This window comes from Chionomys nivalis, chromosome 15, assembly GCF_950005125.1.
Source record: "Chionomys nivalis chromosome 15, mChiNiv1.1, whole genome shotgun sequence".
In the NCBI taxonomy this organism is placed as follows: Eukaryota; Metazoa; Chordata; class Mammalia; order Rodentia; family Cricetidae; genus Chionomys; species Chionomys nivalis.
In genome coordinates this window covers 7,881,927-7,897,929 of record NC_080100.1, presented here as the reverse complement: position 1 = coordinate 7,897,929, position 16,003 = coordinate 7,881,927, and the positions used below count along the sequence as shown (strand labels likewise).

The 16,003-nt window shown below is 36.9% G+C and overlaps 1 protein-coding gene across 3 annotated transcripts in view; it reads left to right on the top strand.

Moving 5' to 3' along the window:
* Positions 1 to 16,003, top strand: part of Ctnnd2 (catenin delta 2) — a 727,532-nt gene that overhangs the window by 274,617 nt on the left and 436,912 nt on the right. For all 3 annotated transcript variants that reach the window (XM_057789656.1, XM_057789657.1, XM_057789658.1), the window contains one exon: positions 5,756 to 5,868. In XM_057789656.1, coding sequence (XP_057645639.1) covers positions 5,756 to 5,868 — 113 coding nt within the window. The remainder of the gene's footprint in view (positions 1 to 5,755; positions 5,869 to 16,003) is intronic.

Genomic DNA, 16,003 nt, shown 5'->3' with positions numbered 1-16,003 from the left:
CACTCTTTCAGAACACATCTTACTCAGCACTTCTAATGAGTCTTTTTGGGTCCTGCCTGTGCATAGGATTCTTTTCCTCTTTGCGGTAGAAAGAAGTCAATGAAAGAAATCAACTCAGCACATTAAGTACATTGGAGGGTCTTCAGACATGCTTAGCAGCCACTGCCCCATTTCATCTAGTTCTGAGCCTAGGTGCAGAAGGTTTCCATCTCATCATTTATTTCCTGCAAGCAAACCACATTGTTGCATAAAGAGCACTTCTATCCTGGTGTCTAATCTATCTTCACTGATCTAATGTCTGGTCTGCTTTTTATTTTCCCATACTGGTAAAATCATCCCAAGTTTATTTTATTCAATTTATGATTCAGTCTGTTTTCAACCATCCTCAAGTCAGTTTTTTCCTTCCAAACTGATAGCCCCGGATCTCTGTGAGTTCGAGACCAGCCTGGTCTACAAGAGCTAGTTCCAGGACAGGCTCCAAAACCACAGAGAAACCCTGTCTCGAAAAACCCAAAAAAAAAAAAAAAAAAAAAAAAAAAAAAAACAAAACAAAAAAAAACAACAAAAAAAAAACCTGATAGCCCATCATCTCGCTACATATCATATTTATTGCAGGAATTAGATGAGGCATGAGGTTTCAGGTTTTTCAGTTTTCATACTGACTAGCTAAGCCCTCCCAGGAGACTTTATATGCTTTTAGACATTTAAAAACATTTAATAAACCCCATTTAATTAAAGGAAATAAATTATTAATCTAGGCTCCTCAGGACAAAGTTATAAAACTATATGATAATTTTCATAATAATCCAAATGTATTATATGAGTCAGTGATGCGTTGTTCTAAAAGTAAGACTATTTATGTCTGCTCATGTACATTTTAATAAACTTGGAGTCATAGATCTGATGATTTTACAAACGTTTGTTCCCTATAAGTCAGGGCAACAACTATATGGTGGAGGAAAGGGGATGTTTTGCACTACTTTGTATCTCTTAAAATGTCCTTCACTGCGGGTCATTCTGTCTTACCCTGGCACGAGATTTTCATCAGATCCTGGTGTCTCTGGCCAGTTCCATATTGTGTATTTTGTAGTCTAATTTGCATTATTTCTTCTCCACTGGAACTGTGTAGATGAAGGTCTTAGTAGACAGTTATTCTAGACAACCCCCCCCCCGCCTGACTTTTATTGTTCAATTTGCTCTCCAAGTCTTTGCATTTCCTCAGTCTTATTTCAGGAACCCTCATCTGTGTTGAACTAATCCAGTGCCGTGTAGCTGTGGACAGCTGTGTTGTCTATTTCGCTCTGTGCTTTTTTTTTTTTTTCTGGTTGATCTCATACATACTCTTCAGATCAGCCTAGTGCCATCTCTCTCCTGATTACTTTCTGGGAGCTTATTCAGGCTTGAGAGGTCTGCTCTCTCTCAAAACACCATGCTAATCTAATTCAGCACGTCATCTTTCCAACCCCACCACCCTTGCGGCATACCTCATGGCCTCAGGGTCACCTCCATTCTGGAAAGATAGTGACTGCTCTAAATGCAGATGCATTTTGGTCAAGTGTATGGCATACACCAATGGAAAAAGGAACCTTCCACTGAACGGCCAACTACTTGTCCCATCAGTTACAGTTCTTCATGACTCAGTTGTTAATCTCGGTATAAGGCTATGTAAGGATAGGGTGAGTATAGCCGGAGAGCTTCCACATCCAGTAAGTGGTATATTGTGGCTGAAATAGCCTTCCTCATAAGCCTTAAACCGATTTCTTGGGAAAAGTGAATGCTGCCTCTGATCATACTGTCTGTGATCTAGGAAGACAGAAACAGTGATTGACAAACAGGGAAACAAATGCCACTGTGATGTGGGATTCCCCTCTGTATGCTGTGAATACCATTGGTTAACAAAATACTATCTCAGGCCTGTGATAGGGTGGAGTAGAGCTAGTAAATCTTAACTATATGCTGGAAGAAAGGAGGTGGATACAGAGAGAAGCCATGGAGCCACAGCCAGAGACAGACATGGTGAAACCTTGCCGGTAGGCCACGAGCCTCATGGTAAAATATAAAATAATGGAGATGGGTTAAAATAAGATGAAAGAGTTAGCCAATAATAAGATAGAGCTAATGGTTCAAGCAGTTATTTAATTTATACAGTTTCTGTGTGGTTATTTTGGGAGTCTGGGCAGCTGGGAAATGAACAAACGACCACATACAACACCACTGAAGTTCTCAGGCTCATAGATTCAAAAGGTTTTCCTTGGGGGCAGAGTTTCTTCATTTAGCAAAGAGCAGAGAAGTAAATCTGAGTACAAAAGTTACCAAAGAGAAGGAAAAGAAACATCTGAAGACATAAGAGGACACGGTTTCTGGTGTTCAGCTGGAGCTGGAAGTACATAGCTTCCTTTAGTGTGGACAGAAATCCCCTCTGTTCATGAAGTACTGACTGGAGTTCCAGAAGGGTCTGGGAGGATGATTGACACTAGGTTAAAGTACTGTTTTCCCACGTAAGGGTTCAAGGAATCAAATTGCTTTCTAGTGACTTTATAGTGCTTCAGAAGATAACTGGTAATATTTGTAGGAATATGAAGATATTCAGAGCCACAAAAAAAGGAAACTGGAAGTCATTTCAAGTCTAAAGGTCACTATTTGTGCAGAGGAGCCTGAACTGAGATCCATGCTGAAGAGAGAAGTCAATCATCAGCTGGATCTAACACAAGATGCTGCAACTGATAAATAAACACATTGTAATAGTGACAAAAGTATATTCTTCCATGCTAACAAGAAGCCCAGTTGAATTCCCAAGCAAAGCTATTGGGGTTTTAATTTACCAGAATTTGAGATAAAACACTCCGGGAAGAATTAATGAAATATTAAGCAATGCAGAAGAAAAGATTACTTAGTTTGACTTCACCAATAGAAAACATACAAAATGAAGCATGAAGAATATTTAATAAATGTTTTGTGAGTTGAGGGTCAGTTCTAAGTAACATATTATATTTTCAAAGAAGGAGATCATGCAGAAATCATAAACATTAATAAAAATTAATCATAACAGATTAATTTTTCTTCCATATAATGGAAGCTAACAATTCACTAATCTGGTCAGCTTAGTCAATTCTAAGTAAAAATTATATCAAGGAACATGGCAGAGAGAAAAGAATACCATATTTATAATGCTATAAAGTTAAAACAAATGTAGAATTTTATAAAATTTTGGGCAGAGACAGTATAAGTGAGAAACATTACAAAAAATACCTTTAAAATGAGATCATTTTTCTTTACATCTGAATAGCATTCCATCATACATATGTACAATATTTCCTTTACCCATTTGTCAGTTATAGGACAGTTAGGTTGTTTCCTTTTCCTAATTGCTGTGAATAGCAATGAACATGGCTGAGCAAGTATCTGTGTAGTGTGATGGTAAATGCTTTGGGTAGATGCCGAGGGTTGTACAGGTCAGCCCTAAACACATGAAAATGACAGCTTAGAGTGGACTCTGCAGATTATTTACAAACATATGTATTTAACAGTATTAATTAAGGAAGAGATCAATAATTTGAGAAAGTCAGGGGTCATGAAAAGAGTTGAAAGGGAGAAAGAGAGAGGGAAAATGTAAATATAGTACTCATATATGAAATTCTCAAAAAAGAAATTTTAATAAAAGATGTTGTAAAATAAAGACATATTCAAGTCTTGTAAATTTCAAAGTATTCTTCTTTAAAAACGTACAGTAGGCATGGGGAGATGACTCAGTGGTTAAAAGCTCTGGCTACTTTTCCAGAGGTCCTGAGTTCAATTCCCAGCAACCACATGGTGGTTCACAACCATCTGTAATGAGAGCTGGTACCCTCTTCTGACAGAACACTGTATATATAATAAATAACTAAATCTTAAAAAAAAAACTTACAATATAGGAAATATTCAAAGATCCTCAGAAAGGTGGATGTGTGTCTGTTTAAAGGGATGCCATATGCTGGATATTATTTGTTCATAATGCAGTTTTCAAATGAAAATTTGCCAGTATCTCCTGACAATAAATGGTCTCCCATCACTCCTGACCATTGTCTCCTCTCACTCCTGACTTGTTGTGATTTCCCTTTACTCCCAACGTTTGAGTGTCTCTCATCACTCTTGGCTATGGACATCTGTGATCACTCTTGGCCAAGATACTGTTTCCCATGGTCCTGCCTGTTGAGTGCCTCCCATCACTTTTGACAATTGACTTTCTCCCTCACTCCTAACCACATTGTCTCCCACCTCTCTTGACCATTAACTCTCTTCCATTTTCCTGACTTTTGGAATGACATAAAGAAAGCAAAATATGAGGGCAGCTATAAGCAAGCTGTGTGTCCTTAATGTGTGTACCTTGACTTTGAACACATTGCTGTACCCTGTCACCATAATGGTCTTCTATGGAGAAGAAGAAATATAGCAATTTAAACACAAATCATAGACTTCCATCTGGATGGCAACAACCCTGTGTGGCCTTTAAGTTCTATGTCCAATACAAAAATATGATTTGGTTTCCTGTAGCATGAACAGAATTAAGACATGTTATTATTTAAATACTAGAAACGAGCAATTGGATATTTCTTTGAGGGTGAACTTCCAAATCTTTAGAGAGGAGGCCAGCCTATAGGACATTGATTCATCCAACAGGGGTCTTCATGTTCAGTTTTTACCAGAAGTAGTTGGTACCACTCAGAATATTTAGAAGAGAAGACTGAACTTGACTGACACGCTTCCCAAGTTTTACCACTGTGGTAGGAAGAGGGATCCCTCCTTTGCAAAGTGTCTTCTACTTGAATGTCCAAATAATATCAGCACTTAAACTCCACTTTTATGAACAATAGATTTAAGTTTATTTTTTTAAAATAAAACTAAACAAGCTAGCTTTTTGGAGCCCATTCCCTATGGCGGGATACCTTGCTCAGCCTCGATGCAGGGGCCAAGGGGCTTGGTCTTGCCTCAAGTTTGTGTTCCAGACTTTGACTTCCCATCTTAGGCCTTATCCTTTGGGAGGAGTGATGCGGGGATGGACTTGGGGGATGAGGGAGCAGCAAGAGGAGGAGTGGAATGGAAAACTGTGGTTGGAATGTAAAATGTGACATAAAAAATAAATAAAAAGCTAAAGAGACAATCACAGCCTGTGATATGAAATCTTTACCCACAAATATCTCAAGTTAACTAATAAGATAGTTGACTATGTTGAAAAGGCAAACCCACTAAACTTTGAGAGATTTTAATTCTCTAAAAATCTACCTCTATCCTACTTTTAGGTTATAATAATATTTTTCCTTCTCATTCCTGAAATATAATTGTGCAGATAATTTAATTTTTGAAATAGTTAAACATGAAATTGTAAAATAATAACTGTTAAAACTTTTCTTAAATATGTGACTTCTTATAATTTTGCTTATTAAGCAAAATTATAAAAATTGTAAATCAAATAGGTAAGAAAAGTGCTTTAGCTAGGTATCTCACTTAATTCACAGTTCCTACTTATGAAATTAGTATTTTAGCCCATTTAAAACATGATGAAACAGATAATAAATAAGTTATATTAGTGTTTTGGGGCCAGTGTCTTACACATCTAATTTTCAAGCCCTTGCCTTATATATAGCAAAACCCTCTGTGTCTCCAAGTTGATGCCTTGAAAAAAATCTTATTTTCCCCATCTGTCTTCTTGTCATCTTGGTTCTAAACTTTGTGTTTTATATAGATGCTACCATTCATCTTTCCGGTGGGTTTCTTTCAGGAATTACAGTTTGAAAGGCTGACCCGAGAGCTGGAGGCTGAACGCCAGATTGTGGCCAGCCAGCTGGAGCGATGCAAGCTTGGCTCGGAGACTGGCAGCATGAGCAGCATCAGGTACGGGCTCTGTGCTCCCTGCGTCTTCTGTCCTTTGAGTTGCCATTAGGATGGGGTTGTGTTTGCTTCCTTTTAAACCCAGCCAGGGAATTGGGACACTCAGTCAGATGTGGGAAAGAAAGAGTGAGTGACCTGAATTAAGAAGTACGATGTTCAAAAGGTGTCCAGAGTAGCCTGACTTGTATTTTGAAACTCTTCTTAACAAAATTAGTGCTTGTCCCGAATACAAAGTGTGCAAATTTTACACAAAGAGAGGCTTTCCTGCAGTCCACTGGTTGGGAATCGGAAGATGCCAAATCCCAAGCTTTATCCTCCCACTCCAAATGATACAGAGCTGCAGGTTACTAAGATTTTGATAGAATCCAAGTTGTTTACTAATGTATAATCCAGGTTATACTAATGTATAATGCTGTTAAAAATTACTCTTCCAGTAGCAAGGACTTATGAAAGAATATTTATTCATTCATGGCTAAAAGTCTTCAATTAGTTAGTTTAAGATTTATATCTCCTAAAACCACTTTTTAATAGTCACTTGATTATAAGCAAACTGTCCTTCTTGGGACCATGTGTAAGATTCTGAAACATAGTGTACTTCTCCATCGTCTGCTTGGTGTTATATTTTTTGTGTACTTTAATGCCTGTGTTAAAATCCTGTGGCACAATATCTCCTGGTGTCTTGAGTCATGATCTGGAGAAACTTGTCTATCTCTTCTGTCCATTTTTAACTTGGGAGTACAAACACTCCTTAATTGACTTTCTGCATCTTTCTATCCATCTGCCAAAATGATGATTATCTTGAGATTATTCATCTGAATATATTTCCAAGATTTATTCTTCAGTGAGTGAGATAAATGTTACTGATGTAATTATGATTAAATGTATAGGGAGAGACCGTTTGTTATTCTCCTTGAAGTCCTGCTTTTTTTCACAGACTGCCCATGTCATCTGATAATTTTACTAAGATTTATGTCTATAAAACCAGCAAGCATATTAAGTACATTGCTGTAAAATTGACATCTTTTCCAGGAGCTGTGTGTAGGTTATTAAAAAGTTTGAAAAGTTAATGCTTATAGTTCCTTGTAGTTTCTCATGAATATATGTCTAAACCTTTCTACCATTTTTGGAGCCAAGCTTCTTTCCAAAATGTCATCTCAAGCAACTAGTATGCATTTTAAATCTAAAAATAATCAATTCACAAAATTTTATTCACAGATATTTTATCATAAAACAGATGGTGGATGAGAACTATAATGGATTTTGAAATGTAACATTTTGATTGAGAGAGAACTGAAATCTGTAAGTGTTTAATTAGCCAGGAGATCTTTTGTGCGCGTGTTTCTATCTTTGTAACATTTATTTCCAAGAGATGTGAAGTAATGAGTTTTTAGTTACATAAATTATATTTCAGTTTCAGCATTCTTGGGCTGGGGATGTGGGTCAGTGGTAGAAGTATTTGCCTAGCCTGCATGAATCGCCAGCACCCAGTACTAACAAAACCAAACAGAGGGCCATTGTGTTTCTAGGTATTGAGTAGTTTTGCCTGGAGATATGTTTTCCATATCTGTGAATTTCAGTTTTCTAGCTATAGAATTGTGATAATGCATTTCTATATATTCACAAAGATAAAAGGAAGAATGGAGGTACATAAGGAGACTCATAGTTTATCACCAGTAAATCATGTATGGTTTTCTTTCTCAGCAAACGTACAGAAAACCTTTCTCATTGCAGCCCCTTGCTTAATTATTAAGCAACACAGATTATACAAACCAAATTTCTTTTCACTCTGGACAAAAATACAGGGTTTGTGTTCACAATCCAGACCAGACACTCAGAAAATGACAAGGTACAATGAAAGGAAACTCACACAGGACAACTTACAAAATCAGTTTTGTTCCATTGATTCTATGCATGCTATTTTTGTTTCTATTTCACTGATGTCATCATTGAGTTTTATTATTCCTTCCCTTTGACTCTTTTTAGGCATTGTTTCTTCTCATTTTTTAAAGTTTTCAAACTATCATTATGCTACTTACATATTGTTATAAAATCTCTCCAGTTGTGTTTTTGTTTTTTAGTTTTCATTAGGCACTTAGTGCTAGGACTTTTATTCTGAGAACTGCCTTCGCTATGTCCCATACATCTTGTCATATTGTGTTTAATTTGGTCATAAAACGTTTTAAATTTCCTTCTTGATTTCTGTCTTGACCTACCTTTCATTCAGTAGTGAGATATTTAAGGTGCATGAGTTTGTGTACTTTCTATCAAGTCTGTTGTAGTTGGTACCTAGCACAAAGTACTATATTCAAATTTTTTCTCATCTTTGGACACAGAACCCGAGCAAATCTTCACAGATAAAAGAGAATTGAAATAACACCCTGCACCCTCTCTGGCCACCGTGGATAAAAGCTCACTGAATCTGTAGGTCTCACATTGGTCTAGATAAGGTGGTAAAATAGCTTTGGGAATCTGATAGTGCCCTCTTTCTAGAGATAGGCCATAGAAGTTAAGCAAAAGTAGTCAGTGTCTCCAGAAACTTCTAGGTTGGGTGGAGAGTTTCTGGAAACTCCATTTAGTCAAATGATACAGGAAAAGAATAGAAAGTGACTGTTTATTTAAAATATTTTCTTAAACATTTTATGCTCAAGACCTACTGGTACTTTCTGCTTAACTTCTCCTGGAAGCTTTACCATTCCAAACAAAGACACTCTGATTTGTTTTACTCTATCCTGTGTGAATATATTCTAATTCTCTTTCATCCAGGAGAAGCTATCAGGATTTTAAATGTAAGAGATTGCTGTGCTAGCAGCAGGCAGCAAAGATGTTGCCTAATTTGTTGACAGTAGAGCGGGATTCATAAGCCCCAGTCTTCCCAAACATCTGTTTGTTTATTACCTCAAGTACTGAAGAGGTTTAAAAACCACCACATATTGTTGCTTATTCTTATGTACTTATTTGAGAATGTAGCTCTCAGCAAGATTTTATTGAAAAGATCTGTCCAAGGAATTGACTGCCGACTTTTCTCAAAATTTAGCAATTAACCTTCTTCCCCTAATGTGTGAATGATGGTGTCCACCTGTTGAGAACTCATTGTCATTTTAACATGCCTCATTTAAGGTAAATAATTAAATTATGTCTTTCAGGACTCACACATTGCCAGTTAAGTTTTGAATATCTAGCAAATGCTTGGCTTCCATTTAAGGAATTTTTGTAGGGTAGTAGTGAAGACAGTGTAGTTGGAACCTGTGAATTCTAGAGTTGAATGTCAGTATTACCTGTTTGTAACTTCATGAAAGTCCTTTTAAATGTTCCATACCCACTTGAAATTGGGAGAGTGATTACCTTTTAGGTGTGTTACAAGGATCACTGTAGAGACCGAAAATTATTACAGTCTTTGTCACTGAAAAAGCATTTGATACATATGGACCAATCTTTTTTTAATTGTTTTTATTGAGCTATATATTTTTATCTGCTCCCTTCTTCCCCCTCCCTTTCTACCCTTTTCCATGGTCTCTATGCTCCCAATTTACTTAGGAGAGCTTGTCTTTTTCTACTTCCAATGTAGATTAAGTCCTTGTATGTTTTAGAGTCCTAATTGTTGTCTAGGTTCTCTGGGATTGTGAATTATAGTCTGGTTTTTCTTTTTTTTTTTTTCTTTTTTCTTTTGATTTTTGAGACAAGGTCTCCTGTCCTGGAACTAGCCCTTGTAGACCAGGAGTCTGGTTTTTCTTTGCTTTATGTCTAAAAGTTACTTATGAGTGGATACATATGATTTTTGTATTTCAGGGTCTGGGTTACCTCACTCAATCATCTATTTGCCTGCAAAATTCAAGATGTCATTATTTTTTCTGCTGTGTAGTACTCCATTGTGTAAATGTACCACATTTTCCTTACCCATTCTTCGGTCGAGGGATATTTAGGTTGTGTCCAGGTTCATATGCTGCTATGAACACAGTTGAGCACAAGTCCTTGTATAATTGAGAACCCTTTGGATATATACCCAAAAGTGGTATTTCTGGGTCTTGAGGAAGGTTGTTTCCTAATTTTCTGAGAAATAGCCATACTGATATCCAAAGTGGCTGTACCACTTTGTACTCCCACCAGCAATGGAGGAGTGTGTTCCCTTTGCCCCATATCCTCTCCAGCATAAATTGTCATCACTTTTTTTGATCTTGGCCATTTTTACAGGTATAAGATAGAATCTCAGAGTTGTTTTGATTTGCATTTCTCTGATGGCTAAGGATATTGAACATAATTCTTTAAGTATCTTTCAGCCATTTTAGATTCATCTGTTGAGAGTTCTCTGGTTAGGTATGTACCCTATTTTTATTGGATTATTTGTTCTTTTGATGATCAGTTTCTTAAGTTCTTTGTATATATTTGAGATCAGCCCTCTGATGGACCAGTCTTAAAGTATTATTTAATTTATTCAAACATTGTATGAAAGCATTTGTAGGACATGTGCAAGAAGGCAGAGAATGCCCTGATTTACAGACAGGGCAGACAGACAGACAGACAGACAGACACACACACACACACACAGCCCCACCCCATCATTTTTATTCTTTTACTTTTAGTGGGTGAGAGATTATGACTATACCAAACTATAGATTGAGTTTTCAACTATTGCCATTTCTCGCCAGGAATAACATGGTAAAATTATATATGTCATAGGTGTGTGATTTTATAGCCAGAGCACACTGAAGTATTACAGTGTTTTGCATAGTAGTTTTAGTTTTAGCATAAAAAATTGTTGTTGTTCTCACTTTAATTGTTGCCACGACAATTCTTAGGTCTTTGTTGAACTATTGATAAGGGACATTTAATTCCCAGCCACCTCATACCAAAATCTTGGTCATGCTATTTGCCTTACAGTGTGGGATACTGGAAAGCAGCTGTCTCTAAGAAGGGAAATTTGCCTTCTCTCATGCAGACTACAGGTTTATTACACGGAGCAACAGGCTGTTCTTCAGTGACAGATTCCTTAAGGGAAGGAATGAGGGATCAGTTAATAAAATAGGAAATTGTGTCAGGAGGTCTTGCACAAGCTAAGTGTTATGACAAACAAGTTTGTTACGAATTGCAGCCTCTCATATATGGTTTGCAGGAGAGAAATGGGGCAGAGTCAGCAGAAAGTTACCATATGATGAGATAAAGCCAGCAGGAAGCTAATGCAGCAGGGTTTCCCAAAGAGAACAGGATGTCTTTTCCTGTGTGTCAGAGACCAAACACTCAACAACGCTAGGCTGGATAACTCCAGTCTCTTCAGCAGGAAATCCAAGTTGCCAGGACCTGAAGCCTAGCTCCTTGAGGCCCTGGCCCCAGTCCCAGGTTACACCTTGCTATGTCTTCCCCCGGGGCAAAGCCATAGAACTGGGTTCATTTTATCCTTTTACCAGGACCTCTGAGAAAGCCTTGATTGGCCTAGCCTTCAATGTTTACTGCTGTCTTATGGATAATATTTATTTATCACGGATGTAGCGTCATCTTGCCTGGGTAAGAAGAGTTCTCTTAAGCACCCCTAACTAAATGTCTGTTGGGGTGAGCTTTGTGTTTCTATAGACTGCTCTTTCCCAAAAGAACATAGAGAGAGATGAACAGAAATTCAAAGGAAAGATATCAGATTGATTGCTTTCATTCAGGGAGGGGCTGCAGAGCTATGCTTTAACCTTAACCTTGCCGATTGAAGCATTTATAAGACTGGCTAATGAGCAAGCATTCCACAGGGAAGAGGTTAAACACAGCCTTGTTTTTTATGTAGCAACAGAAGAAGCATAAACTAATGAAGAAACAAAGCTTGAATAATATTTGAATAGGTGTGTTTTTAACAAATTGTATTTATTTATGCATTCTTTTGTGCTTAAGTGCTCTGTCTGCATGTATGACTACATGCCAGAAGAGGGTATCAGATTCCATTGTAGATGGCTGTGAGCCACCATGTGGTTGCTGGAAATTGAACTCATGACCTCTGAAAGAGCATCCAGTGTTCCTAAGCATTGAGCTATCTCTCTAGGCCCATATTTGAATAGTAAAGAAATAATGAAAACTGAATACTAAGGAAGTCTTAAATAAGACATAGAGGAACTGTTGTTGGTGACATCAGGGGATCATATTTCCAGATTTTCACAGAAGATTTATCTGGCCTCATTCCAGGGAGAATTCTTTCATTGTAAGTCAGAAAAGTACAAAGCAAGTACATCTCTGAGATGCTAATTACATCCAGGGATCTTTCCAAAGAAATCTATTCTCATATAGTAGATGGAATTATATACTATTTTTAAAAATGTTATCATTTATTGTAGGGTTTTAGTTGTAATCTAGAAAAAATGTAGTTAAGATTGTGCTATATAAATATAATTTCCAGATGCAAATATTACAAGATAGTAGCACATACAGTTTGACTCTATTATCTACAATTGGGAATACAGAATATTTGTAAGTTCGTGGTTTTTAGGAAAATGTCTCAGTTCTGCTGCCTAGTAGCTACCAAGGACTCCATTTGACTCTCCAGTTTCCCACATGAAATTAGAATAACACATTTCTGTATTTTCCTTTATTCATTTCATTAAATTCTTTATAGTTTCTCTTACAGGTATATTTAATATATAAAATATTTAGTCTTTTTGGTTTTTGAATTCCAAATATGTGTTATACATATTTCGCAAACTTGTTATGTATATTATATATGCATGTGTATGTATATATGTGTATATATGTGTATATATATATATGTACATACAAACACACACACACATATAACTTATTTTTGCTTTTTAGGATCAGTTAGGCTGTTGTGGATGCCAGTAGTACGTGCACTCTCTTAGCTGATACCTTCTACTGTATCATGTGAATAAGTCTCATGGAGTTTGTTATGTATACAGAATATTCTGAGAATTTGCAGATTTTGGCTCTGTACACATATGGGGGGTACATTGCTGAATGACATTCATGATAAGGGCAAGCAATGGTTCCCGTGGGTATGGGCAGAAGAGCAAAAACCAGTGTGTAAGGCTAAGAAATTTCTCAATTCTCTCCATGCACTCTCAACAAATGTTTTCCAGATTATTATTTGTTCTTTTAAACGTGGTGAACGCTTTCATTATATTCTAATTCCTACTCTATTAGAATACTGTGCACATTTATTAGGTATTGATGTCTACAGTTCCCTAAAATGCTTCTCATACATTTCGCATATTTTATTCTATTGATGTCTTTGTTGTAGCTTAGTTATTTTCATTCTCAATATAGTCAGTTACTAACTTTCTGTTACTCAGATATATTTCAGTCGTGTTCTCCGAAGTCTTTGGCATTTATCCCCTTCCTGTGTCACCTTTTGATGGACATATATGTTCTTGTTTGCTTTTATTAGCTTGTTTATTTCCTTTTGGTTCTAGGCTCCTGTTTCCTAAGCATCTCCAGCCCACAACTCACTATTTTGATCCATGTGATTACCCAGTCAGTGTTTCTTTTGGTTTATGGCTTTAGAAGCTTGTTTTTGACTCTTTAAGTAATTTGAGGGATTGAAACAATGACCTATGAGAGTACTCCCATTAATTGAGAAGGTATGTCTTTCTATGTTGTGATCTGTTGATTGTTTATAATTTCAACATATCAAGATGGATTCAATTTTACGCCCCCCCCCCATGTAAACAGCTGATTGTCTCCACAGCTGCTCTTCAGGAGACTTCCTCTTGCTTCATAAATTCCAGCGGTCTCCGTAACGAATCACATTTTTGCAGCTGTGCACTCTACTTCTGGGCAATTGATGCTTTACGGTTACAAGTCATTCAATTCATGAACATGATAGCCATGTATTTCGTTCTTTCAACATGTCTCCATGGAATTTAGACATCTATCTTTAAAGGTTTCATTCCCTCATTGAGCTGTTACATGTGTCTGACACACACACACATACACACACACAGTCTGTTCTCTGTAAATTTTTTTTTGTGTAGCAGTGAGATGGACATTTTGTTTATTTTTACATTTTTACAATTAAATTTTTGCTGAATATTTTAGTGCACAGGATGTAGAGAATCTTCACTATCTTTCAGAGTTTATTGCTATTTTGATTTTACAATCCATTCCTACAGAGGACACCAATTGTAGTTTTTCCCTGCCTAGTTATGTTCCCCTATAGCACCAACTGGATTAAATACATAATAAAAATATGCTTAGGAACATTTCAGAAATTGCTGGAAATTCTGTTCTAATCCAAAATCAAAATTCATTTTATGACTTTTTACAAAATACAAAACAGAAATTAAAACAGCAATTTTTAAAGCTAAACATTCAAATACAACCCTATATTTCCATGGGAATTAACTGCGGTCTGGATTTAAATATTGAATGCCCAGAAAGATATGGACTTGTTCTGCCAAGCACAAATGCTTACCACTCACTGATCATGCCTGTGAAATGAACTGTTAGTCTGTCTTGGGAGAGATAGTAGAGAATACGAACTCAGTACCAGACACACTGGAGCAAGAACCCTACCATTCTAAAATGCTTGGCTCTCTCTTGGGCTTATATTCAGGTGTTTAGGGGTACATGCCATCCATATTTCCATTGTTTATTGTCGAGCTATAACATCTAAGACACTGAAAACACTATATAATAATGGTATAGGACCCTTGTACACCATAGCTCTCAAAATGACTTCTTGTATTTTGTCCCCTTCTTGTGATGATAGGAGATGATACAGCAATTATCTGATGAAGGGCTGTGAATTGAAGGGTGTGGTCATTGTGATCTGGTGTTCAGGTGCTACTGGCCTAGTGCTGATGGTCCAAATTCTCACTGAGCCTAAATCATATTGGATGGTCACTTGTAACTCGCACTGTGGAAAGACACCTTCAGATAGGGAGTGACTCTGTACATGTTATGGCTCTAACAGAATTTGTGTAAATAATTATGTATCGTCTGTGCCATTTTTCATTTATCATCAACGATTGGATCATACACGACAAAATATTACAACACAAGGTAACAGCTCTCTCCAATCATCTTGCTGCAAACATGAATTCTATGAGTATTATCAATCCTGTTTTTATTCTCCAGTTTTTCCCTATACCCTGGGGCATTTCTTGGTCTTTATCGCTGTAAGGAGTGAGAAGCATGCCGTCATACCCATTCTGATTGTATTTACACATCAGAAAGCTACAGCCTGAAATGAGGGCAGACTTGATCAGTGTAAAGAGCTGCTTGCGAATAACCTTCCAATAGGAACCTGAAAAGAATGACAGACTTTAGACATCACTTGATTAAGCATCTCATCAGCAATGGGTAATTCCATTTGCTTGAGTACTTGTTTGCTTTCAAATTAATTACTATCTAGAATGCATAAAGAATTTTTAAAAGGGTAGATGCAAGAAATTAAATAATCCAGTCAATTAATTGATCAAAGAAATGGATTATTCTCAAAAGACCAAGTACAAATAGCCAATAAACCTAAAAAAATCAACTTCTTAACCATCAAAAAAGCATAAATCAAAGCGACACTGAGATTCTATCTCGCCCCAGTCAAGATGACATTCGTCAAGAAAACAAGTGACAACAGGCACTGCTGAGCATCTGGGGCATGGGGAGTCTTTATGCACCGCTCGTGGGAATGGAACTGGCTGTGCCAGTGGAAACAGTGGAAGTTCCTCAGAAGAACTAGAGCAAAGGAAATAGAACTACCACAAGACAGCCTTACCAATCCTGTGCAGTAAGTAAATACCCAAGGGAATGTGAAGCAAATTATGACAGAGCCTCTCTTTATGGAAGCTCTGTTCATAATAGCTAAGCCACAAAATCTGGCTAGGCATCCATGAACAGGTAAATGGATAAAACATGCATACACATAACGCTTCACAATGAGTTGTGTTCAAGAATAAAGTTATGCTATTCACAAAAAATGAATGCAATTGAGATGTTATATTAAATGAAATAAGCCAGACATGGACAAATGTATTATGTGTTCTCTTGTGGACTCTCACATTTATATAAAAAGAAAATTATGGATATCCAAAAAGAAAGTTGAGGTCAGGAGATGCTCTATTGAGAGTTTATAATGAAGAGTTGGCATGGGGTTTCAGTTGATAGGTAATTTAAAATTAAAATTAGATGCACATGTCTTTCTTGAGATTCTTGAAAA